General features: G+C 45.4%; 1 protein-coding gene across 1 annotated transcript; it reads right to left on the bottom strand.

Annotated features, from left to right (window-relative positions):
- Nucleotides 1-1,070: 1,070 nt before the first annotated feature.
- LOC143114946 (band 4.1-like protein 1) lies at nucleotides 1,071-24,441 on the bottom strand. The gene is made up of 21 exons (XM_076276792.1): nucleotides 24,373-24,441; nucleotides 23,834-23,989; nucleotides 19,950-20,051; nucleotides 17,670-17,712; nucleotides 17,309-17,384; nucleotides 16,142-16,360; nucleotides 13,599-13,686; nucleotides 13,131-13,283; nucleotides 11,569-11,666; nucleotides 10,756-10,931; nucleotides 10,148-10,344; nucleotides 8,360-8,389; nucleotides 6,235-6,387; nucleotides 4,665-5,765; nucleotides 3,252-3,302; nucleotides 2,737-3,075; nucleotides 2,163-2,408; nucleotides 1,785-1,844; nucleotides 1,572-1,664; nucleotides 1,356-1,436; nucleotides 1,071-1,187 (listed from the first exon to the last, which is right to left on the bottom strand). The coding sequence occupies exons 1-21, from the start codon at nucleotides 24,439-24,441 to the stop codon at nucleotides 1,071-1,073; spliced, it is 3,648 nt and encodes a 1,215-aa protein (XP_076132907.1).
- Between the last annotated feature and the right edge of the window lie 3,284 nt (nucleotides 24,442-27,725).

Raw genomic sequence — 27,725 nt, 5'->3', positions numbered from 1 at the left:
AGTGTCCACCCGGCTACTGTGGCCAGCACTTAGGGATACCAGACACAGCAGTGTATCACTAACACTAATAGCACAGACAGTTTCCAGTCTTTTGATCTGTGCCTTTTCGTGTTAGCTTGCACCAAATCACATGGATGAGCTCACTGATCCGTGTGGCTGGTTTTTGGCTTTTGTGTGACTCGCTCGTCCACAGTTTAAACGTTGTGAAGTGAACCAAGATTTTTCCTCCACAGAAGAATACCTGCTCAACTAGTACATGCAAACAAATGTGTGCACTTAAAATCATTTGTTTTTTTTTCCGGCTAGTAAAATGATTTACATAGACATCTTTTAACAGGCATTTCACCTACTCTATTCACTGATCTTGCTGACATTTCATATATTTCAGTATATCAGTAGACAACTGTATACTCACAGAAAAAAAAACAATAACTCATCATAACTTCTGTCATCAGCGTCTTCAGGAAGTATCTTTTTTTGCAAATAAAACACATTGAAACAGCTTGAGTTTGTGTAATGTAGCACAGAAAAACCATTAAAGTATCAGGCAATAAAACTGCTCAGAATGTTCTTATCGTTGGCTGAGTTCAGTTGCTCAGGGAATAAAACCATGTAGAACAAGACTGGGGTCAAATAGAAGAAGAGAAGAGATGTATCCCAGGGGCAATGTCTTTACGTTACTGCATCTGACTGTAAAACTGGAGAGGCGAGGTACTGTAGAGCCATCAGAGGCAGTCCTAGAGACACAGACCCTGGGAGGAGAGGGAGATTTTGGAGTGTAGTATCCAAGACCAACTGGCAGTGGTTAAAGACAGTAGATTCACAGTAGGACAATTCTTCTGAGCAGGTTCCCGGACGTTTTAGACTAGAATGAGTACAGATACAATTTAGAATTCAGTGAAACTATCACATTATAACATATTCTGTTTATGAACTATAACATGTTGTCCTGAACAGCTTTTTGTGGCTGTCTGTTTTTAAGGCTGAAGCTTATGACAACATTTTACGCCCCCACAAGTGTCAAACTCTGAACAGCTATCAAAGAAAACACTACAAACTGACATCGGTACCTAACACTCCTCATGTGGATCTTGAGTGGAAGATTCTGTTTCCCTGACAACTACAGCCTTGGTTACCAACATGTCAGGATGCTGCTGCTTCGCCTCTTTTATTGCGATCGCGAGTGCCTAAGGAGAGAAGACAGCAGTGTGAAATAAAATGTGTTACGGTCATGCATCTGGAAACATCTTAGGATGAATGAAAACATGTTTGAATTTCATAGCAGCCACTGTAAATAAATAAATAAACAAACTAGTACATATACAACAAAACATAAATGAAACATCCAGGCCGACCTGATCCTGGTCTACGTCATCATCTCCAGTGATAATGATCCTCTTTTCAATCCTTGTCTCCGAGTAGCCCCCTTTGACCGTCTGCAAAATAAATAAATAAAAATAAAACTGAACATTTTACACTCTAATTTCACTTGAAGTTTAAGTTGAACTCACTCTTTGTCACCAAAGGAACACATCACAATAACTTTCACTGCCATTTTAACATGGCTTTACCTTGGTAACATGAGTTGTGGTTGCCGATGTCACACTCTCTGCCACAATCAGCGGAGACCCTGAACCCTCTCTGGCGAACGTGCCAATATTGATCTGTTTAGGCAGACATATGCATATTACCTATATTTTTTTGCATTCAGAGAGCTCTACTGTGATGTTAGGCCACAGACAGTGTAACAATCTCAGCACTCTCAAGATTCTCAGTTTACTCACGGGTGAGCCAGTCTCTGTGACTGAATAGGAAGCCTCTCTGATTGCGCTCCCTCTGTGATCCTGTGAGATAAAAGGAACCGTGTGATAACTGCACAAAGTGCCATGACTGAGAGCCTGGAACAGTGAGATTGATCCCGATTAGATGTGTTCTCTCTGAATGAGATTATCTAAATGGATGGTGAGAGGAGACGAGATAATGGGTTTCGGGGTAAAGGATCTACATTCAAGATCTCATCCCCCTGTCCATCTTCTACAATAAAAGGGTTGGTATAGCATATATGTATGGGCATTGATGCAGTATATTGTGCACGTTATCATACATTACAGTCTTGCAGTATATGTGTATGCTATCGTTACGTACTATTGTTATGTGCTTACTTGGTCAGTGAACTCCATGATGGTTGTGGTGACCTCTGATCCGTTGGGTTGCGTCTCGACCTTGACGCCAGTTTTCCTCATGGCAGGGGGAGCAATATCGCTGGCTTCTCTGCTCATGGGCTGGGGAGGGCGATGAGTCACCTCCGTCGTCTCTTTCTGCACCGCCTGAATTGAGGTCAGCTCAGCGGCCTCTTTCTTGGCTCTCTGGGCCAGTGCGGTGCGCGGTGCCTTTTTGGGCACAAACGGCTTAAAGAGGAGGATGGCACATTGAGATAAAAATAAGTTAGTCATGTAGTGCTGGTACGGTACTTACAATGACACGAAGCTGAGAGTGAGGAAAAAAAGGAGTCTGAACAGAACAAGTTTAAATATATACACAAAATGGTAAAAGCAAGCACGGAGATGAAATAACTGATTTAAAAATGAGTTGTGAAATGTGTTCTGAACTAATTTGAAAATAAAAATGGGATGCTTGTCACATACTTGGTTGGACACATAGATCAGATCACACAGTCATGCATCTGTCCAGAAGGGGTGATCCTGGTCGAAGAGTAGGAGGAAGGAGATTGTCTACCTCAGGGCGTTTGGGAGGCTCTACAGGGGGGGCCTCTTCTGGGAGCACAATCTTCTCGGCTCCCATGATCCACGCAGAGCTGTGGTGAGATGCCTCTGGAAACTCAGCCAGGAGGTCTTTTTCGCCCAGTTCAGTCATCCCCCTGGAGAACTCCTCCATGCCCGTCTGCAGGTCCATGATCACCGTGAAGTCCACTTCGGCCTCCAGACTTGATGTGGAGCTGACCGTGATGCTGGAGCATTTGCGCTCGATTCCCAAGTGAGTCTCTTTCGGGTAGAGCATCTCATGCTCTGGGTCATCCTCTGAGACCGACCCCAGTCGCCGCTCCCACGGCTCCCTCTGCAGGACAAAAGAGGAACAACTACTAAAACAGTCTCGCATGAGTCAATACGATGACTCATTAGTATGCTTAAAAAAACAAGACAGAAGGTAAAAACACAGCAGAATGATGAGTCAATGTGATGACTCATGCATTATATGAAAAAAGTGGTACATTACTGTAGCTAAAGAGGTACCTGAGATTCAGCTAGACTCTCAGCATGAATGGCAGGAGCGGCAACCGCCTCCTGCAGAACAGTGAACAACAGTACAGTACAGTTAATGAATATATATCGTTAAGCACCCTACAAGTCAGCTGAGACATGCGCAAATTAGCCTTACACCAGTACATCATCAATATATAAACTGCAGCAATGTACAAATGCTAAACAGGAAACTGTGTGCAGGTACTCCCTCGTTTTTAGCATCAAATCATTCAGTAGCCCCTCAGTCTTGGACACATGGTCCAAACAAGCTGGGGCACAATGGTTTCATGGTAATGGTATCTGAAAGATGGTTTCTCCAAACAGCAGCACAGCTGATGTACACTACATTTGGAACTAGTTACAGTCAGCTGTCCCTCTCTATGTCCACTCTAGATGTAGAAAGAATCCACCCTCACCCTCTCAAGGTTTGTCAAGTATGAAGGACCACACAGGAGACTGGAGGCCAAAAATTGTTTCAGCTTATTAAGCCCCGTTTTGTGACATTGCCAGACATTATTAAGAAGCCCCGTGCAGAGTCCTAAAGAAGTTCAAGAGCTGACATTTGCTGGGCTTCCCTCCAGAAAGGTAAGCATTTCCTGCCCTTGAGAAACATGGCTGGGTTGGCGCCAGTTCCAAAGCTTTTTTTTTTTTTTGGGGGGGGGGCTTTATTATTTTCCTTTTGCCTGCGTGTAATAAAAAAGATGCCATGGCAACCACTCTCACATCAAATAAATCACTGTCGGATTTGATGTGCAGAAGTCATGAAGAGAGGCGCCAATTAATTGCATCGAGCTAACCATGTGACATTTCAATTTAGATATTCTCACTTGAACAAGCATCTTTCTTTTTTACATTTCCTTTTTCAAGGTTGCAGCAGCGGCAGCATTTTGCGTTGTGCAAAAAAGCCATTTAACTCCTTGCAAGGCCATCAAATGTGAGCCCTTGATACCACTACAGCCACTAGAGAGAGAGGATGTTGGAGATTGGAGGGAAGGGCTGTGAGTAAAAGCAGAAAGTTAAGAGGAACACAAGCCAGACGCTTATAAGCAATGACAATTATGCAGAGGAGGGGGGGGCTACTGGCGTCTATAATGCGGCAAGCAGATGCTGTGCTGGGCAGAAAGGGAGAGAAGGACCAGAGGCAAAGGCTGATGGTGGCCTCACCAACAGAGAAACAAGCTAGTGCAGAAAGAAAGCCTCGTGTCCTTGGAACCCTTGCAAGGGTGGGGTAGTATAAAAAAGGCTTTTGGTATTTGTTTTACCCGCCTGTGCAATAGGTGAGTGAGGATGCTCTGTAGTTGTGTATTCAGGTGAGAAATGCAAAATCGGGAGTGGATGGATATGCTGAGTTCATGCGATGCTTTTAGTTTCCTGTGACTGAACAAGCGGATGCCAAGCAGTTACCACTAGTCTCCTCTTGGTCTTTACCATACTGAAGTTCTTCTGGAGGACCCCGCTGTGCTCGTGGTTCTTGAATATCTGTCTGTTACGCATTGTGACATCTGGTTCTCTCGTTCTCTGTCCCGAGATCACAGAATGCAGAGGCCCCATTTGGTCAGGGGCTGAGAACTTTGAACCGTACAAGACATTGAAAACCTGGACTGGATCTTCACAAAGAAGCTTGTCATCTTCAGTGGCAAAGTTCATGAAGAAGGCGCCTCTAACGTCCTGTATGTCCTGGTGTCTGCAGTGCGAAAGGCCTCTGCTTACTGGATAGTGACCATTACTGGTCAGTCCTTTATCCTTATGGGCACCATTGTGCTCAGAATTTGAACGAGAGTTGAAATGCTCAAAGGAAGAACAGTCCTGCTGCCCCTTCTGTGAGTCAAAAGCCCTTTCGCTGGCCATTTTTATCTCGGGGCCCTCGGTTGTTGCAGGACTGCTTCTTGTGTCTTGTGTTTGTTCTTGCGGATTTGACTCCTTGTTGACTTTGCACTTCTTTGATCGCACGGGTTTCAAAGGAGCCCTCTTTGTTGATCCAGAGCGAGCCTCAGTTTTCTCATTTGGCCGGCCCTTTGATATGGGTATCTGGTTCTTGTCCTCCTTCGCTGCACCCTCTCTCCCTTGCAGGCTGCTCTCACCTCCAGTTGCCTCCTGTCTCTCCCCCCAGAATCCGTCCGTTGGAAATTGAGTATGGCCATTTGCATGTACCCGGCTCTCGATCGAGAAATGTTGCGTGGGCTCATAACCACGTTGCTTTACCCGCTCGGGAAACTCCAGCACAGTTCGGTCAAGGCTGTCAGCTCTGGTTCTCTCTGAGTCCTGTGTTGATGGGATTCTGTCAGTTTCTCTTTTCACTGCTTTGACATCCATTTCTGTCTCATCTCTGTGTGAGGTTCTGGCCTTTAGCAACTCGTCCCTCAATTCTGCCTCTATATCCCCACAGGGACGGCTTACTAACGGAGCTACATTCACTGGTGTCTTGCTCATTTCCTCATTCGAAATGAAGGCCAGGTCTCTCTGGCAACCATCTTGCTTCTCAATCAATATGGATTCCTCAGAGGCCTATGTGTTAATATAAAGTGAACAGTTTCAATGACCTGTGTCTCTGTTACATGAGCTAGCATGCTCTAATGTTACTCAAATAATGGCTACTGTACTGCAGAAAACACCATCTGGTTTTAATATATAGGGCCCTGCTACTAAAAGCAATCAAACCTACTTGTACACTGTGACCTTCAATGAGTTCTATGCACAGAAGTGTGGCCATTTAAAAGATCACCATCTACAAAGGCTATGAAAGCCTCTCCTCTGACCTTCAATCACATTACCAGTTGGTACGGATTGCATGAGTGTCCTCGTTAACTGCATATAAAAGGCAAAAAGAACCCTTCCAGTAACAGCAGTAGTAACGACAGCTGCGCTAGCCGCAGATTGTTATGGTCATATCTAAAACATCTTTTCCCCACATTAAATCGCGACTCGTAAAAAGCAGACAGCCTCCACGCTGACCCCGTCTCGCACCCATACTTACGGCTTTCCTTTCTGGGGTGCTGCCGGGGGACGCGCTGGACTGGCGTTTCTCCCGGTGGACCAGCTTGCTGTTGGGCTCCCGAAGTGCCCTCTTCAGCTCGTTAATGCTGGCCTGGTGCTTTTGCAGCACGTCCTCCGGCTTGTCCAGGAATGGCTGCATGGGGGTTTGGGTAGAGGTAGAGCAGAACAGAGCAGAGACACGAAAAAAAAGAGTGAGCATCACAGACGAACGAGGGTGGCACCTGGGTGGCTGTGAGAGTACACTAATAATGTGAGAGTCTAACAATCGGGACTGTTTTGAAAAGCCTTTACGGATGAGACTTTTTGCCACTAGCTTGTGATAAGCTAAGTGGAAAAAGTATACATGCCAAAGATGATGGTGTTTCTAGACTATAGAAGTACACACACACACACACACACACACACACACACACACACACACACACAGAGAGAGAAACACATTTTGTTTAAGTGGAAGGAACCTCTTAAACACTAATCACGACTCTTTAATGCATCAGTCACCAGTACTATATGCTACACATGCTTTAGCAGACAATGATGAACACAGAAAAAAACAGTTCAACATTCAGGAATCTTCTGCCTCTTGCTGATAACAACACCATTACAGGCATCACACACAGAGTATACTGTATACATAGAGAATGAGGCATAAAGGACTTCCAGTCAGAAAGACCTTGCGTGTGAACTCGGGACAACCAGTACCTCCTGTTTGGGACGCGGGGCTATGTCCTGGTCCGACTGTGGGAGGGTGTGGTGCAGTGAGTGAGACGCAGGCAGGGGCAACGATGGGAAACGCGCAGGGGTAGGTGGGTGCAGGAGGCGGGGCAAGAGAGGGGGGTGAGAGAGAGTGGGGGGGGGGCAGGAGCAGAGAGACAGAGCAATGCAGGTGAGATCATACAGTAAGACAGGCAGTGTAGGGCACATACACAGACAGCAACCGGACTCCTGAATGGGTGTGGCCCAGCACTGGCTGGGACTCACGCTAGAACCAGACCACATCCAGGCAGAGTCTGAACCAGAGCCATTCCATAGTCAGCTATGGACAGGCACACAGACAGACAGACAGACAGACAGACACAGAGACATACAATGGCAGAGGGAGAGAAAGAGAGAGACAGAGAGAGAGGAAGAGAAAGAGAGAGAGAGAGACAGAGAGAGAGAGAGAGAGAGAGAGAGAGAGAGTCCTCCTCTTAACCAACTCTCCAAGCAGAGATGCAGACAGAAATTAACGCCAGAAATGGAGCTAATCAACACGCAGACGCAATCAGGGCAATGCAGAGTGGAGTAGTGGAGAAAGCCCTCGACTGAGACGCCCGCTAGCAGCCCTTCAGCACAAGGAGAAAGCCTGCTTATCAACAGCCATACTTAACAGGCCTGAATTAGAAGAACATTCACAATTATTTTTTTTTCTTCTTTCTTCTCAGCAAGTGTGTCCTATTTCTGAGACGCCAACTTTGATTTATTTCTCTCTGCTCTGACAACTACGCAAACATTAAGACAGATAATGAACATCAAGGGGACTGTAAGGTGAGGAAATCGAAAGACTATCTGGGACAACAGGAAGATGAAAAGGCACAACTAAGGAACTCTACAGCACAAGACTTATGCTGCTCTGTTGCATACTCTAAAACTATGACTCAGTATACAAACACAAATGTAAAATAAATATAGAGAGACATATGTTTAGATGTACATATTAATCATTTGACAATTTATTTATCATTTGAATATATCTTATCTATATTTGTGTTACAACAAGAGCAAGGCACTAACAACACCACTTGAAAGACTTTAATGTCCTGAAAGTACATATACTGATATTACTTTATGAGTATATAGTCCTGTTACTTTCAATAATAACAACAAAATATAAATGTACAGTATTTCAACCAGTTCCTTTACTCCATGTATTTTAGTTAAAACGCTGAATCGAAGCAAACACATTGAGGCGATACAGGGATGGGATATCTCATTTGTACAGGCCCATCCCAACCCTCAGGGTGTCCACTAGCCATGATGAAGAGAGATGCGTGCGTGAGGACAGGTTTGAAACAGAGACAGACAAGGACTGACAGACGACAGTCAACCGGGAGGGGAAAAAATACCTCAGCCTTAGCGTCTACCGGAGAGCCAGCCTCGTCCGTCTGTGAGCCCAGAGAGAGTTGGGGGGGGGGGGGTAAGATGAAGAGAGAGGAGCAATTAGAGACCAAGAGAGATGGATTAGGTGTCAGCAGAAGTAGCCGGATTACATGAGAAATATTAGGATTGAAGGGAAAAGGAGGAGAAAGAGAGAAAATAAGAGATAGAAGAGAGAGAGAGGGTGAGCAAGAGAGACAGAATGAGAGAGAGAGACAGAGAAGGAGAGAGAAAATAAGAGATAGAAGAGAGAGAGAGAGAGCAAGAGAGACAGACTGAGAGAGAGACAGAGAGGACAGAGAAGGAGTGAGAAAATAAGAGATAGAAGAGAGAGAGAGAGAGCAAGAGAGACAGACTGAGAGAGAGACAGAGAGGACAGAGAAGGAGAGAGAAAATAAGAGATAGAAGAGAGAGAGAGAGAGCAAGAGAGACAGACTGAGAGAGAGACAGAGAGGACAGAGAAGGAGAGAGAAAATAAGAGATAGAAGAGAGAGAGAGAGAGCAAGAGAGACAGACTGAGAGAGAGACAGAGAGGACAGAGAAGGAGTGAGAAAAGAGAAAGAGAGAGGAGAAGCGAGAGAGGAGAGATGAAAGTTAGAGCAAGAGACGGTGAGGGAGGGGTGCTGTGGAAAGGTGCAGTCAAAGCCGAGATTAAGTGAAGAAGAAGCGACCAGAAACGCATTAGGAGCTCGATTCCAGGAACTACAGGGGAGAGAGCAGATTAGACAGACGGGTAAGAAGAAGCCTGCGCCGGGGGGAGGCACAATCACAGAGTCAGGAGCAAGCAAGAGCAGAGAACAAGATAGCAAAAGTGACTGTAATAGCAGGTGTTAGTATAGCATCCGAGTCAGTTGTTAACGTTAAGATGTTTTGTCTACTCCAGGGCAGCAGTGTGTTTTTGCTTTCTTGTACCAGTAGAGACAACCTGTGACTGTGACCAATCCATGACCTCTACATTTTTTAACATCTTCCACTGTCTGAGGTGTATGGGAGAGAAATGCAGGTGTTGAAACATGATAAAGATTTAGCAACTTTACACTTCATTTGACAGCTGACAGTGAGACAAACTAGTCTGAGAACCTTGTGCATTATGCTATAGTTTACTGCACATGTACATTCTGCTGTACTAATAACTGTAACATTTTGTCAAGACGTGTTTAAGTAAACAAACGAAAGACATCACAAGTTGGTTATATAGGACTGAGAAAAGCAGATGAAGAGAATAAATATTGTTGGAGATGGCAGTGAAACATCTGTTCATACCTGAGCACTATCCATAATAATTAGTGATGAATAAATACTGCCCCCAGGAGAACACTGAAGACGGCTGAACAGCGAGTCTCGTTCTGAACATTAAACCAGAAAATAAATTCTCTACATGCTGAAACTCTGCAGTTGTTTCTCTTCCCCCAAGGGATATTGAATATTTTAACAGTTTCATATTTTTACTTGTTCTGTTGTTTGTTCCAAATCCCCTTGCAAGTAAAAGGGGCCTGTATATTCCTTAATAATTATATGCCAAATATAGGTACGACGTCCAGAGGAATAAAAAAGCAAAAGAAGTCTTGTGTGAAAAAGGGGCTCGTAGGCGGTGAGGTATCATAAGGGATTTAATATTTAGCCTTTCTAATTTGATCATCAAAGGCTTCAAGTGGAGGCTGCTAAGAAGGTGAGCATTATTGTGCGACCAGGGAGGGGACTATGGTTGATTTAAATGACATCCCAGTTTAGCTTGACACGTATGACCACCCCCAGACGTCTTCTACCTTTAGCTCCGCTCCCCGGCTGGCGGGGACGGCCTCTTCTGACACGCGCTCCTGGTCTTGGTACTGATCGTAGTCTTGGTCAGCGTCTTCATCCAGGTCCTGATCCAGGTCATCCTGCGGGGGAATGGGGGTGCGTGCGCTCGAGCTGCTCTGAGACATCCGGTCCATGTTGTCCCCAAGAGCTGCCGCTGAGTGGGACAGTGACACGAGACATGCGGTCAGGGAGAAGTCCAATGCAGTGGGTAGACTGCTGACTTCAAAAAGAAAGTTACATTGGAAAAAATCTATCAACAACATTAAAGACCAGATTTTAACTATTAAAAAACGAGTGGTTTAGTCGTCCAGTGAGACGTTTATCTTATGGAAGGTGGCCCATTAAAGCCATCTCTTTTGTTTGTTAGTACACATACAATTCAAGACAAGTCACATCAGGCCACCAGTCTATCGAGGTGCAGCTTGAAGCTGAAGTTGACATGAATGACATGTCTGTCACAATCACACAAACCACAAGTCTGAAGATGTGAAGTCTTTAGGTTGAATTTCCCCCCGCATTCTGCTGATGTGTGCCTATACAGTACATCTGTGGGCAGGAGCCCTACCTCCGTCCAGGCTGCGGGACAGCAGGTACCTCCTGCTGATGGACCTCTCAAACTGGGGCGCGGGGCGGTCGATCAGGGCACTGGCCTGCCGCGTCTGAGCCTGGGTGCGCCCGCTGTACCGGAACTTAGAGCCAATCACCAGGAACCCCTTCGGTGGAGGCTCAGGAGACACCAACCTGTGGAGAAAACGAACGTAACCATGGTTCTATGGAGAAGGACACAACTTTTGAGATACTGTGTACACCCTATGAATCTATTGCCTTCCAGGGTGATGCTAAAACAATTCAACAGAAGGAGAACCCTTCACATAAGCTGCAACAGCCTACAAGAGGGCAGGACACCACTACACTATACAGGATTGAGTTGGGGGGGGGGGGGGTGTATGAGTGGATGCTATTCCCATTTGCCAAAAATTGGGGAGAACATCCCCCTTGTAAATGTACCATTCCAAACAAGGAGGCTGCTAAGGCAAAGTCTGCAATGCTGACAAAAGGTTGCTGATGTTCTAGCTCACCACCAAATCAAAATTCAAAAAGTGTATTGGTTTAGAATCATGATCTCTATCTTTAATGATAGTAATGCTTGTAGACAATATTGTTTTTTTTATCAAGACAAGAACAGAATACTAACAAGACAAGAATAGAATAATAACAATAGTGTTTTCCAACAAATTCAGTAAACAATAGAGAAGTCATACTGAAAACAATAGAAAACCACCCCAAGGATTACTGCTGTGCTCCTGTTAGACTTCTTCACATGCTACACACACAGTCTGCGTGCTGGAAACCCAGTGGTGGTGTGACGGACCCCTACCTGAAGAAGGTGTGGTGCTCGATGCAGACCTTCCACAATCGCTTTGAAGCTCTGTGGTTAGGCAGCTTGAAGCCAATGGTGCTCTCAAACTGCTCATACTGATGGTGTTGGGTTGGTGGAGAGAGAAGGAGAGGGGGTGAGGTGGGGTGGGGTGGGGTGGAGTTGAGGTGGCGGAGGGGAGAGGAGGAAGGGTGTGAGGGACAGAGGGCACCAGGTTAAGTGTAAATCCTGTGAAGTGGTGGTGTCAGTGAAAAACTGAAGCAGACACAAATCACACACACACACACACACACAAACACATGCGCACACACACACACAGAAAACTAACCCTTACTGTATGTAGGACAGTCATCATATGCAGTCCTCATATTTAATGAACTTGCTTTCTCAGATGACAGAGTTAAGGAAATACGCATTACTGAAGCGTGCTGAGGACATAGAAATACTAGCATCCAATTCCCTTATCAGCACATACTGTATATTGGGCTTTCCAGAAAGACCGAGAGGGACGAGCTCACTGTAAAAAGACTGTGTGACTGATAATCACTCTGGGAGTTAAACACCAGAACCAGCAAAGTGAGTCACCACCATTCGGCACAGACAGCGAAAATCCCCCACATAAAACAACGCTTTTAAAAAGTATCCTCCCTGCTTGCCGGCCTGCCCACCATGCGGATAAAGCTTTCTGCTCAGCCCCAGAAAAATGCCTCCCTCCCTCCATCCCTCCCTCCCTCCCGCCTTCGGCAATGGCGGCAACAACAGCAACAGCAGCCGGAGCCGAGGCTGAAGCAGTGACAGCTTTAAAGCAAACTCTATTAATTGTTTGTGAAAATAAGTAATTAGTTCCGGAAGGAGAATGTTTCAATTAATGTCTGCGCGTTTTTGAGATGAGGCAAAGTACGAGAAGGGGCTGTGTAAATAAATACATCCCAACAGAGGAGCTCAATGGAAACTAATAATCAGTAAAATGGATGCCATTTTGGGACTTCATTACCAGCACCACGAGAGTATGTGTAGTGCAGTACACACAACAACAACAACAACAACAACAACACTACATGCTTCAGTATCATGCATAACATACACTACACCATTATATCATATAGATTTCACTGATATGAATGTCCAAAATTTGAAAGCTAATTTTCTTGTGTAGAGCACTGATCAAAGTGATGGTGCAAAGTGCTTCATAAGCATGCGGCACAGTCGTGCATTCTCTCTCTCTGTAAGTGCCTCTCTGCTACAAAGTGAGATCAGTGGTAGGCTTAACCTACTGTAAAGACAGAGGTGTGTTCAGATTTGACAAACAGAGGCGAATGTTACAGGCAGAATATTTGTGATTTTTTTAAATTGTACCGTTTTTCTGTAAAATATTTAGAAACAAGGTAATCACTGTAGGTATGGTGGAGGTAGGTATGTTTGCCTTCAGCTTATCTAAGAAAATTAAACTCTGACTCAATCAATCTCACAACTCAGACTTTAGTAATTGCATGCAGCATTTTTAAAATCAATAAAATGTAAGAATGGCTGAAAGTTTTGAGAAAGACCTTGCTTTTCTCTACCTCTCCTGGCCGTATCTTGATGTAGAAGTTACTGCGCTTGTAAGAGATTTTGAGGATTTTAGGCCAGGCGAATCGATTTATCCGAAGTCGGTCACGGTATATTAGCAGCCCATTGGCACAGACGCCCAGCATGATCTCAATGCCCTCCGAATCCTGCAAACACACAGAAGGTGCACTAATAGAGGTGAGGGTACAGGCAAAAGTGTCTGTGTGTGTGTATGTGTATGTGTGTGTGTGTGTATGTGTATGTGTATGTGTGTGTGTGTGTGTGTGTGTGTGTGTGTGTGTGTGTGTGTGTGTGTGTGAAAGAGAGAGAGAGAGTGTGTGTGTGTGTGTGTGTGTGCGTGTGTGTGTGTGTGTTTGTGTGAAACAGAGAGAGAGAGAGAGTGTGTGTGTGTGTGAATGATATAAGTGTCACACACCTTAGATCACACATATGGCACAGTGTGGTTTCAGTTCTTCCCTTACCTTGGCATGGTGCAAGTCTACGCCATACATTGACAGTTTCTTGGCATTTTCCAGGAAGTTGATCTCAGCTTCAGCAGGAGTCATCCCCCTGCAGCACAAACACAGGCCAGAATCATAGTGTGTCAGAGCGCCAGTCACTCCGCTGGATCACGGCTTGCCTTAAAAGCTGCCCGGTGTGGGTTTCTGAGTGTGGCATCATCTCCTCACTGGCAATGGAACCTGTGACTGCTGGAGTGTGTCTGTGCGTGTGTCTGTGTGTGTATGATAGAGAAAGAGAGAGAAAGACAGAAAGAGAGAGAGAGAGATAGAGAGAAAGAGAAAGAGAGCATGTGTGTGTATCTGTCTGTGTCCGTGTGTGTGTGTGTCTGTGTCCGTGTGTGTGTGTGTGCGTGCATGTGTGTGTGTGTGTGTGTGTATGTGTGTGTGTCGGCAGCACCTGGGCGGGAGATTAATCTGGAACATCTTATTCATGCGGTCACACTTAATGAACAGTGCTGTTCAAAGGCCAGCTCACTGACAATACAATCCTTTCAGTCTAGTCCTTCACAGCCAGCCCAGAGCGAAGTATTAGTGAAATGTGCTGAAGTAATCCGCTAATCAGAGGTTTTCATATACAGTAATGAAGGGTTTCCCTGGACCAAACCCTTACTTCATTATATGCAAAATTGCAGATGCTAATACTAAAATTACATTGTCCAAATGAAATATTTCGGATGGAGTGCCTAGGAGTCCTTTAATGAAGTGCCGTCAAAGGTTAAATATCTTCTGTTCCTTCACTGCAATATATTATGTGACTATGCTGAATGTCATGTTGGTTTGAAACAGCCTCATGATTTTTGGGAAAGGGGGATTAGGGTTTATAAAATATTTTACTCTCCCGCTGAGAGTAAAAAAGACTTATGGATAACTCATGGGTCAGCAGAAAAATATGGGTCAGTGTGAAAGATTTGGGGTGACCCCGGGCCTCTCCCACGTCCTGCCCTGAAGCGCAGTAGCCTTAATGAGTGACCCTGTTCTGACAAAAACAATGGAAGTGTTTAATTCACACACACACTGCCTTTGGGTAAAACACCAGCAGAGTCTGCCGTTGCCAGGCACAGTGCACAGCGTGCACTTGCAGAGACACACAGCAACCACGGACACACACACACACACACACACACACACACACACACACACACACACACACACACACACACACACACGGCTGACCCAACAGTACGTCATCCAGCAGCTGCAGACACAGATAGTACTTGGGGACATAGGGAATAGGGACACACAGCAACAGCAGGCACAGTTACTGATACAACAACCACCACACACACACATACACACACACACACACACACACACACACACACACACACACACACACACACTACCAGCCTGATTTTAATGAAACTTTGGTAACAGCGCGCTAACAACTAATGCGCTTTACCTGTTAATCTTAAAGAATCTTAGAGAAACAGAAACCTTCTTTAGGAGGTAAGCCACTAGTTTTTGTATAACTTTCACATTTATTATATTGGTATTGGTATCTGAAATAAACAGAAGCATACTGGTCTTTTTCCCTCTGTATGCATTAGATCATTTCCACACAGAAATATGTATGTGCTGTTGTAATTCAACTCCAGTCTATTTCATATATATATAGAGGTGTAAAAATCCAGCTTCAAAAAGGCTTCATAAACATCCTGCCACATTTTGGTTCCAACCAACACTTAAACAGCTGATTCTACAGTAATTAGCACAACTCTTAGTAAGCCAGGTAGATCAGCTAATTAGTGAAATCACCTGTGTTAAGCACACAGGTAGAGCCAATATATGGCAGGACATTTACTTTCTCAAGCTGGACTTTTACATCTCTGATTTCATATATTGTATCGTGCCACCAACAACTAAAACTGTCTAAAAGTGCTTTACAGAGACCAGTGCCTGAACCCAGGAGAGCATGCGGTAACACTTTCTATGAAGGTCATTGTCATAATGAGTTATGCATACATTCATAATGCCTTATAATGTGATCATAAATCATAATAATAATAAGTATAATCGTTTACAAAAACAGCATGAGACTTCATAGCAATCTTCATAATGCATTATGAACTATTGTTTTTTTGCATTATAACTAGGGGTTATACCAAATTATATCATAATGAACCAAAAATCTCAGGTAATTTTGTTTAATGCATTTTACCGCCGAACCTGCCTACAAAGCAACAGATCATAATGAATTATGAAGATTGCTATGAAGTCTCATGCTGTTTTTGTAAACGATTATAATTATTATTATAATGATTTATGATCGCATTATAAGGTGTTATGAATTATATGCATAACTCAGTGACCTTCATAGAAAGTGTTATCCATGTGTGTTCTGGACACATAGCGGTATTAACAGAGACACAATTCTGCTTGTTAGAATTCTGCATATCCTCAAAATGAGTTTGAAGCTATTACATAAAGATAAAACAACTACACTGTCTTGCTTTAAGAGCCATGATCTATGTCTGACCCAGTGCTGGGTCAGTGTGGGACCTGACCTGTAGGTGCGGTGTAGCTCCATCACCCTCTCCTCCAGCTCCCGCGTCTGGCTGGGGGCGAAGCGGAAGTCACTGACATAGTCGGGGGAGTGCTCATCGGGGTCGTAGTCGCCGAGTTCCGCCTGCACCACATAGGAGCCCAGCAGCGCATGGGTGACGAACGAACATGGCAGCCGCCCCGACAGGATGTCATCCCGCAGCTGCAGACACAAGTAGTACCTGCAGGGACACACAGAACCACACACACCATTATCATCACCACACACACACACACACACACACACACACACACACACACACACACCATACACACACCACACACACACACACACCACACACACACACACACACACACACACACACACACACACACACACACACACACCTAAACATACACACAGATGACCTGACAGGATGTCATTCGTCAGCTGCAGACACAGGTAGTACCTGCAGGGAGACACAGTATGATACATGCTTGCACTACACACACACACACACACACAAAAACCCAATGTCATCCAACAGCTAGGGGACAGCAGGTAGTTGCTGCCAGGATGAGACATCACGGTCAGCATCACAGACACAGCGGCTCTCATGGCAGCTCATAACTACTGCAACTCCCACCCCCCACCTCCCACACACACAAACACACACACACACACACACACACACACACACACGTACAAACAACTCCCACACCAGCGCATACTAACCTTACTGCAATCCCCACCCAGAACACACACACACATACTGTACAATTAAACAGCAAGGCACATTCACATATTAACTTTATAGCAACCCCCATACAACATGCGCACACACACACACACACACACACGATTATAATGCTACACACACTACATGCTCACCACCACCACAAACAGCACCACTGCATAAAATCAACTCTCCCACCATGCATACCTGAATAACTGGTAAGCACAATCGCACAGACTCACAAGTATACATAACACATTCACTGGATAGTGCACACACACACACATATATGCATCCATACATGCACATACACCCATGTGTGCACACAAACACCCCCCACCAACCACACACACACACACACACACACACACACACACAAACACACAATTATAATGCTGAGTATGAAGGTACTGTATGGTCCATTAAGCGTGCTGTTGTGTGAAGGCCACTCACCTGGTGATGTCCTCGATGAGCTGGGAGGGGTCTGGGGGATAGAATTTGACAGCAAAGGCAAACTGCCAGGCGCCCACTGCAGACAGATGGCCAACAAGAACAGTAGGTCCAGCAAGACAGTCAGTGACCTTTCAAAGGTTTTATTCATCATCCGTCGAGATGACTAGAATGAATAAATTTGTGTGTGTGTGTGTGGGGGGGGGGGGGTCTGTGTGTGTGTGTGTGTGTATGCGTGTGTTTGTGTGTGTGTGTGTGTGTGTGTGTGTGTGTGTGTGTGTGTGTGTGTGTGTGACTATGTGACTGTGTGACTGTGTGACGTGAGACAGGGCACTCTGGGCATAAACTGACTTTAGACACTTACCCCGGATTTGTTTCTTGATCTCCTTTGATGGGTCGAGCCAGTTCTGCGAGGCGAGCGAGAGGATATTCCCAGCAGAGAGAGACAGAGAGAGAAAAAGAAAAAGAAGTTATCAAAGGCTGACAGGCACTTTGTTCTCTTTGAAGAAACTTTCTGACTCTCTCAGACACAATGCTATCTCCTCAAGTGCATTAAAAAGCTCATTCACAAAACAGAATAAATGCCTCTTAAAATGGCCGCCGCATCAGAATTCAGTGAAAGCCGAGGAGAATAAGCTAAATGTCAGCTCCGTCACAAGAGGGCCTTAAGGTCAGAGCGAAATCTGCCGGATGATTTCATAGCATGGACAGAGCCACACCTATCTCCACTAAAGCACTCGAAGCACATGCCCTCAAAGAACTTTTAAAGAAACAAGACTACCAAGAGAGGAGCTGAAATCTGCAACTCACTCTCCTGTTCTGACATTATCCAGAGTTCCTTAAATCTGGCACATAAATCCAATTTTATGTAAGGCTTCTGTGAGGAGTGCATGGAGCATGGATACTTTCATTTCTAACTGTACAGCTGTTCTTATCATTGAACATTTTCAGAGTGAATTGACTAGAAAGTGACAGCATTCCTGACTCAGAGATACAAAAACGTAAAAAAAAAAAAAAAGGACAAATCTTCAACCCTCATCCCTCGACAACTCTGACTGATGGGCTACTGCCTTGGAGGACAATGTGTGTGTGTATTTTTTTTACATTCCAAATGACCCGGTCCTTGCTCTTAAATGACAAAACAACTGTGTGCTCTCCCCACCGTCGGCTGTCAGTTCCAGCCCTCTCCCTGCCTGTGCTGTGTGATTGCCCAGGGTACCTGACAAAACTCATTCATTCTCTGCAGCGTCAATGCCAGCTGAGCTCACATGCACCACAGGCACACACACACACACACACACACACACACACACACACACACACACACACACACACACACACACACACACACACACACACACACACAATGACCACACACACAATGACCACACACACACAATCACACATACACATATGGACATACACACACTAACACTGACGCGCACTCACACATGTAAGCAAATGGGCATAAACAGAGCAAAGAATGGGCAAAAAATTAGGTGTCAAGGTAGCTGTGAGAGGAAGTTGGAAAAGACCCACAGAAGCCCCCCCCAACACACACTCCTCTCCTCCCCTCCCCTCTCCTCCTCCACAGCTCTTCTTCTCCTCTATCCTCTTTAGATCCCTTTAAAGATGGCTTTATTTGTCCCTTGGTAAACCTTCTTTTGTCCCTCTGCTTCCCTCTCCTCTTCCCTCTCTCCCTTTTCAACTCTTATCTCCTCTTTATGTACTCCTCTGGCCCTACTCTCCTTCACTCTACCCTTCTTCATCTATTCATCTCTTCACCCCCCCCCTTCTCCAATCTCCTTTCCTCTCCTCCTCCTCTCCTTCTCTCCAACCCCTCTTCTATCCTCCTCTCCACTCCTTCCAGCCCGCTGGGGCAGCTCTATCATTACTCTGACTGGAGGGGGTTGGCCTGAGGGCACAGAGGGCTGCTATCTAGCACTCTGCGACACAGGCAGCAGGGGCTCAACACACTTCCTGTTGTTGCTATTGTTGTTTTTCGTGATGAATATCTCACACTGGGCACTTAAGGACGGGTCAGATTCTGTCAGAAGAGTGAAGATGGTGGGTTCTATACTCTCAAGCAGCTATGACAGCTAGATGATAAGCTTGTTTTCCAGAAAAGTCCAGCCAATTTCACCTATGCTATGACACCGCAGCCATAACGTCAGAGGGGCTCCAAAAAAATAGTCTAGGAAATTATTTTACTCTTTCTAAAAAATAATACACCAACGAAAATGTCAGAAATATACGTAACCCCTTGAGCAGTGAGAGTATTGGATTCAGAACTTATGATTTTTATATTCATAAGTGGTTTATGTCATGGTGTTTCTGTTATGTGCTCTTTCACACGTAAGATGACTGTTGTTGTTATCTCATTCTGTTCCTGTACTGTCCCTGTGTATATCTGTGTGACTATGTGTTAAGAGATAAGCGGGAATATTATGACTTTGCAGTGTTTCACTGTTATGCATGGCTGCGTAGTACTCTGTTCCTGAATTTTTCCTACCATTGGTCTGACTGGGTCTTCATTCATCTGTGGTATCAAAATTACCATCACCAGTGACATTCAGAGCTCAGGGGCTGATGAAATCAATGTGAAATGTGACAATAGATATGAGGCATACAAAAGGTTTCTGACCTTTGTGTCCGTCTCGTAGAAGCTCAGTCCAAAATAGTCCTTCTCCAACAGGTTGAGGTGGTCGCACACCGTGTCAAACAAGACCTGGCCTCGGGCGAATTTCTGTTTAATCACATAGCACACAGTGTAGACCAGCGGCCAGTGAGTAATCGTGAACACACAGAGGGGATTCTCATCGTAATATAATCCGTCTGTACACAATCAGACTCTCTCACAGACTCTCTCACAAATGATCTCTCTCTCTCTATCTCTCTCTGTCTCTCTCTCTCTCTCTCTCTCTCTCTCTCTCTCTCTCTCACACACACACACACACACACACACACACACACACACACACTAAATAAGGCCAGACTCGGATGACCTCGGGGAAGGCAACAATGATGCTGTGACGGGAGGAGTGAACACCCAGACGTACGCTCGGTGCCGTTCTCCTCAGAGAGAGAGAGAGAGAGAGAGAGAGAGAGAGAGAGAGAGAGAGAGCAACACAAGGCCTAATTACCTCAGACCTGAGAGGCTGAGAATAGAGGTGTCCCTATAAATAGGGTAGAGAGGCGCCGGCTCTGCGGCCACACACCTCCAGAATCTCCTCATACACAGCTAGACGTGGGAATGAAGAAGCATCTCACCACGCTCAATCACAAACGCTCTCTACTCTCTCCACTATCAAGCACTTTATTCACAAATAAAATACTGAAATGCATTTTTCACAACGTTATGCTTTTTATTTTTTGTTTTTTGCCTATTTGGCTTGCATTGAGCCCTACTTTAAAGTGGCTGTGGATAAAATCAAAATGACTCAATGCAAATGCTAAACATAATGGAAGTGTTCAATTTGCACTTTTTTTATGTCGGAAGATGAATGCCACTATTACAAAATGATCTACTAGTGTTTGAAAGAGACATAGAGCTGGCATTCGGCAAGACCGGGTCATTTCACACATGTTAATATGTGTGAGGCAACATTACCTCATGCTACTGAGAATAGGCTCAGATAGGAGGGCCCAGCCAATTGGATTATGGGTAGAGTCATCAGATGGTCCCTTTGTGTGCTGATCCCTGTGGGCCACAGGGCTGATGGGAGATTGAGGGAGGGGAGAGGGGAGGGGATGGGGGTAAATTAGGACTCCTAAAAGGCCACACCCGTTCGCTCCCCACACAAAAGGGGAGCTCGGCGTGCATTGGCGCTCGTGGTGGTGGTGGCTGTGCGTGTGCGAGTGAGTGTTGGCAGACGCTGGCTGCTAAGACACGGAGCGCTTGGCTCCCAGGGTGGCCGTATCCTGCGGCGACGGGGAGACAGACCAGCGGTTGCCATAGAAACAGAAGTGGTGGGGCTCGACTATTTTTTTCCTATATCTTTCCTCTTGTCTCTTTATCACTACCTCTCTCTCTCTCTCTCTCTCCTATATCCCTACATCCACTTTCTCTCTCTTTCTCTCTATCCTTCACTTATTCTTTCGTTATCTGTCGGTCTTTCGCTCTCTCCATAATTCTCAGTCTCAGTCTATCTCTCTTTCTCTTTCCCTCCTTCTCCCTCTGTTTCTCTCTCCTCTACACTTCACTGTTCCACTAACTCTCCCTCCCTCTCCTTCTCTTTTCTCTCCTTTCTCCACCTTGATGTTCCCTCTTTCTTTCTCTCTCCTGTCTTCATCTCCTTCTTCCTACATCTCTCCCTCTCTCTTACTCCTTGTCTCTCTCTCCCTCTCTCTCTCTCTCCCTATTTCTCCTCCTCTCTGTCTTTGCCGGCGCACTGCTAGCTGGTGCATGTACGGCTGTCTCCCCTAGCAGCTGGGGAGGAAGAAGAGAAGGTGGCTCTTTTTTAAAGCCAAAAGCTCTTGAGATAACACAGACATGAGTGAGCGATGAAGGGTGGGTTCTCCCCAATTATGTGCTACTGAGGGATCTAGGGGCCCCCTTTTCCATTTCTTAACTACAGAAATTGAGGCACTCAATTCACCCGGCTCCCCGAGCGTTGCAACCAATTCTGGCCGCGATGATGAGATTTGGTTTGCACTTCGACAGCCGCAAATCACATTTCGTTAGTGCTCGCGAAGATCCAGTCTAGAGAAATAACCATCCATCCCAAACGAGGGGGAGAAGGCAATGAGAGACTCATGCGGTAGCCTCAGGTTTCTGAGTTTGTTGGGCACCAGTTGTGTTTCTGAGTGAGGGCGTGGCAGACTCAGATGTTTGAGGTTGTCCAGTCTTGAGATTTGGAGCTGGTGGTGTTGCTGTGGGGAGTCATGGTGACCTCGGGTGTTTGAGTTTGTCTGTTCTTGCGGTCAGCATGTGCCGATGGTGCTACAGAGCAAAGGCCTCATGGCTGCTGCTGCTGCTGCTGCTGCATTAATCTCTAAGCAGCTCGGTGGAGAACAATCAAAGGTTCAGAGGTAAATAATGAACACTCAGTTCATTATTATTGATGGCATCTGAGGAGACAAATCAATCAGTGTGGGCTAGATGACTGTTTATGTATGTAGTTCCCTGAGGAAGTCAAATTTAGGACTATGCACTCTCATCAGGACCATCAAATGTGATTTCCCAGATCAGCCCTTCAAGGCTCAGCCTCCGTCTACACCCATCAGACAAATACTGGGGATATCTCTCTTCATTTCTCTGCCCGTGGCGTGGTACCATGGTACCAAGATTGATTGAATAAATGGGTGTTAAACCGTCTCTGACTCGGTTTCAAGCTCTGTCTCTCCCCCACACACTTTGATAGACACTCTGATAGACATTCTTCTCTCCCTCTCTGTCTCTCTCTCTCTCTTTCTCTCATCCTCCATCTCTGTATTAATCACTCTCTTTCTCTCTCTAACTCCCTTTGATAGACACCGAAAAACAAAACATTCTAATTGTGCATATGTTCATTCTCTCTCTCTCTCTCTCCCTCTCTCCCTCTTTTCCTCTTTCCTGCACACGCACGCACACACACACACACACACACACACACACACACACACACACACACACACACACACACACACACACACACACACACACACACACACACTCCTCCCCATCATGGTCACACACGAGAGCCCCTCCACTTTAATTCACGTGTATGGATTTCCCATCCCAGCATCCCATCTGCCGGAGGTGATGGCATTGGCTACCTCTGACCTCTCCAGTACGCCATACATCTCCATGACTGGGACGGTTTACCCCCATCACATTCAGTGGGGGTGGCATGGATGTGGGGGTGGGGTAGGGGAGTAGGGGGGTGGGGGTGGGTGCTTACAAGGCGGCAGCGATCCAGTGACGCAGTGTACAAAAGGGCCAGAGTGATTCCCCCACGTGCATCATAATCTATCATGCACAACAGCCGCAGGGGCAGGCCGCCTGACATTGTCATGATCCATGCTGGAGTGTCAGACGTCCCCGCGCAGCTGCTGTGGAGGAGGAGGAGGAGGAAGTCATGGAGGGTTCGTCTTCCTTCTCACCCCTCCTCCACCTCCTCCTCTTCCTCCTCCTCCTTCTCCCTGTGCTCTTAGGAGTGCTCCTCTCCCCTGCTCTGTGTTAATGCGGCTGGCGATGACAGCACATCTCATATCCTCGCTGCCGTTATAATGTAGAGCAGCGGTGTCGAGGCCAGCCGTCTCCCAACAATGCAGCAGTGAACGCACACACAACGCAGCGCAGGGCCTGTACAGTGCTGTCTCTGTAAATGCTTTTCATGAATATTTTAATAAACTATTTTATAAATACATTTTATAAAAATACTATTTGAACACGATTTTTTGGGTCTTAAATTCAAGGCTTCATATTATATTCTCCATCGAATTAATTTCAGTTGCACTCCTTAATATTGTGTGTACTACTTTCACAACCAGGAAGCTTTTTTTAACAGAGATGAAGGACAAGTAAACGACTGAACGTAGTCGTACCTCCACCTCCACCTCATACTCAGTGCCATCAAGCAGCGTGATTTTCACCGGCGCCGTCTTTGACCGTTTGGAGGTTTTCTGTGGAGATCTGGACACCCTGCTGGGAGTTTTCTCCGAGCTGTCGTCCTTCTCGTCTGCCGTCTTAGAGTCATGATCCTAGCAGAGAAATCACATTATCACAGCATGTCACACACGCACACACACACACCTCTTTCATGTGCCATAAGGTAAACAACACCTAAAAAGAGCTCAAGCTGCAGCAAGCAAGTCTGCTTTGGACTAATCCTGCTATTTAGTTTTCAAAATCATTTCTGAGGAAAAAACTTGCCTCCAAAACACTCATGGGCTCCTTAATAAGTAATTAAATGTTAAAAGCTTTTCCATACAACTAACACAAATAATAGGTTTCATTATAAAAATGCCCTGGAGGGTTATCATTATCACAAACAGTGGTCTGGCTTATGGTTGTTGTCAGTATATTTCCCCTGCTATGTGGAATATGAAATTAAATGTGAGGCTTGCATTAGATTGGTTCCTACCTGATTAGACCTCTTCAAATCCCCCTCGATCGCATTCTTCATATCGCTAGCCGAACCTTTCTCCGACATCGTGTTCACTTACTATCCTGTAAACACACACATTCAAGACTTAATTTATTAGAAACACACACAGAGAGAGAGAGAGAGACACACACACACACAGAGAGAGACACACATACACACACAGACACCACACACCTCGCCCAATCCCAAGATCACTGTGAGAGAGAACTGAGCACTGTTTTTAATCTCCATAAAGGCCCACTGAACCAAGCAGCTCCACAGAAACCTTATAGATTTTCCATCGCTCCGTATAAATTACAGCCTAGCAAAAATCCTCCCACAAACCTCATGCTGCACATCTAACTTCTGTCATATACTCTCCAGTCAAGTCCCGAGTACATTACATCACCCGGCCACCCGGCCGCCACCCACCCAGTCTATGAATATTTATCAATGTTTTTCTCCACCATGGCACGCTGTTGTACCTTACCCATGAGCCTCACTACCTACCTACCAACCCACAGAGGAGAAGCACGACAAACAGACACTTGGCAAACAAGCCACTCGATTGGGCACCTTGATGCTCAGGGCAACCCATCAATCTCTTTTCAAAGTCACACGTTATCCATTCCCCCCACAACCAAGGCATTCATAACGGTGGAGACAAACTCCACACAAACCCACTGGCGTTTCAGTCAAGCATCCAATCCCAGCTAATCCACACCTATAAGTCACTGTTAATTTACTTATGTGTGGACGGCCGCTGCCGCTTCGGTCGATGCAGTAATTAATGGCGGTGTTCAGGAGAGGCCGCCGAGGTTCCTTTTCTCTTCCCCCCCCCCCCCCCCCCCGCTCGTGCTGCCATGGAAAAGCACACAGTGCAGAGGCATGCCTGAGGAGAGAAGCCATCTCACACCAACTAACAGATAACAAAGAACTCCGGGATAGGAGTGTGGCCTGCATCTGTGCCAGAACAGGCCCGGAACTGGGCCGAGGTCAGGCCAGAGTGGCCTTCCCCGTGGGCAGGCAGTGGTACATGAGGAGCATCAGTGTGAGAGGCATGAAGTGCTGCTGCTGGTGGTGGTAGTGGTGGGAGTGTGTATGACACTAGCATACTACATACAGCCAGGGCCTGTAGTGAAGCAGGCCACTGCATCTGACAGAGAGAAGGATGAACCATCCCATATAGAGGAAAGTGAGAAAGAAATGAAAAGACACAGCATAGAGAGAGCAAGAAAGAGAGAAGAAATGGTGAGCAGTACAGAAAATAGAAAGAATGGTGAAGTGACCAATTTTAAACAAGACTCTCACTAATGGCTGCAGTTTTCTCCCTCACATGTCCTTTCTGCACAAAGCCACACTGTGTGTTTGTAAAAAGCATAGGGAGAGACCAACAGAGAGACACAAAGACCGAGAGGGGGAAGAAGGAGAGGAGGGAGAGAGCAGGGAGAAGGCAGCGTGTTCATGCACCTGTGAAATACATCTTGCTGCTTTTTTATGAGAGGTGGAGGGTGCGGGGTCGCGAGGGGGGGGGGGGGCTGAGCGAAGGGGGGCTGTTTGTTGTTGTAGGTGCTAGATTTTTTTTTTCTTTCTATAAATTGTTGCACTGCTAATACTTTGTATCACACCGGGCAGACAGAAATTAATGGCTGCCCGTGGGAATAACGAGCCACTGCACTTTATCACTCCGCTGAGCAGGACATCTGCTGAAAGGCATGCAGCGCTGTGGTCCAGAAACTGCTTTAAAATGGACATGGTCGAGCCAAGCCCGCAACACTGCTCGCAGAGAGCACGGAAAATGCATAAAGGCACCAACAAACAAGTACACCCAAGCGCAGGACTCATTACTGCGCTTACTAAAATGAGAGCAAGGTATCTTGTAAACATTCATTTCATGCCATTTTGTGGCTTTTATAGTGTACAGCTACAGCTACAGAATACTACCATATGCTGCTACTATGAGGGATTAGGTTTGACTGCATAATGTTCAGAGATTATGAACGGGCAATTTGTCTTGTCATTTTGTGCTTTCTCTCCATGCTTCACTTAAGCAAATGGACACAGGTAAAGGGCCTAACCATTTTTGTGTCATTTTTTAAGGTTTGCAGATTTAAGATATACACTGTTTTAGACATTTCCATAATAAATATAATCTCATACTGTTTTGGAAACGGCATATAAGGTATGTTATAATCCATTCTATTCACTGGAATGAGTGTTTTGTTTGGAGTGTTCTGCATGAATGCTGCTAATAATATTGTGGCCTACTACAGCATAAACACATTGGGCTGCATATGGGGGATTAGGTTTTGCTGCATAATGTTCCATGAACGGACAATAGGTCTTGACATTGTGTGCTTTCCTTGCATACTCCACCTAAGCACATAAAAAGAGGTAAATGGCCTGTCCCATTCGCCTGTCAGTTTCCCAAATGAAAAATGTTATGCATAAATTTGAGATAACACTTTGCTCAGACACATTGTGAGCTGCTAGATTTTTGAGTGAACAAAAACCCCTTTGATTTGAATTCAGCACGTGTTGGATTGCTCATGAGGGAGGGAAGGGGAGCTGGTGTTAGACCGTCATGAGACCTAAGTTTTCTCCCCTCTAAATATATTTTAGACCACTGGTGAAAATGTGCCTTCCATTCTCTTCCCTTCTGTTGGCAAATACACCAAAAGATAACTGACAGTTTTTTTTTATTTAGATTAGAGTGTTAGCACTATTGAGCCAGTATGATGAGGTCTATTGAACTAAGCATTAGTGAACTGTCTACTTGTATTCTTTGCCAAGGTTTTGTAAATGGGTACTGTGTAGACTGTCTTGTGTACAATGTTTTTGTGCATGGTGTACGTTGTTATGCTAGTTAACTATGTTCAGGCTCACTCTACAGGAATGTGGAATATTGTTATCTGGTCTTTGCACATTTGCACAGTTATTTTGGTTATTGCAAACTTGCAAAAAAATGTATTCTTCTTCTAGAAAAGAAAATATATCATCCAACTGTACCCCCTCTGTTTCCCTTAAGGTGGGATAGGGAGTGGGAAAAATAATAGATATTGTGTCTGCCAAGTCCTCCAAGTCCTAGCATTGGGAACTGTAAAACTCTAAAATCAGTACCTGGCCAGCAGTACCCGTACAGACACTTTCATCTCCACAATCTCTCCTCCATGCCAGGTCCTGGCACAGCACAAATACTTTCTCACAATATTTGCGGGTATTTTCATCTACAGGTGGTACGACACAGAGGAATTTGTATTTAATTAAGCAAATAGATCGCAGTTTGACACCAGCTGATCAGCTGCAGAAGAGTCTGTTTGTTGTTTCTTCACCTTCCATTACGGACTCCC

Source organism: Alosa pseudoharengus, unplaced genomic scaffold, assembly GCF_046254945.1.
Source record: "Alosa pseudoharengus isolate Yale_2024_CS ecotype anadromous, Long Island Sound unplaced genomic scaffold, YU_APseudo_1.1 YU_APseudo_1.1_scf_9, whole genome shotgun sequence".
NCBI lineage: Eukaryota > Metazoa > Chordata > Actinopteri > Clupeiformes > Clupeidae > Alosa > Alosa pseudoharengus.
Note: the sequence above shows the minus strand (reverse complement) of the source record. Positions and strands in the feature narration are given on the sequence as shown.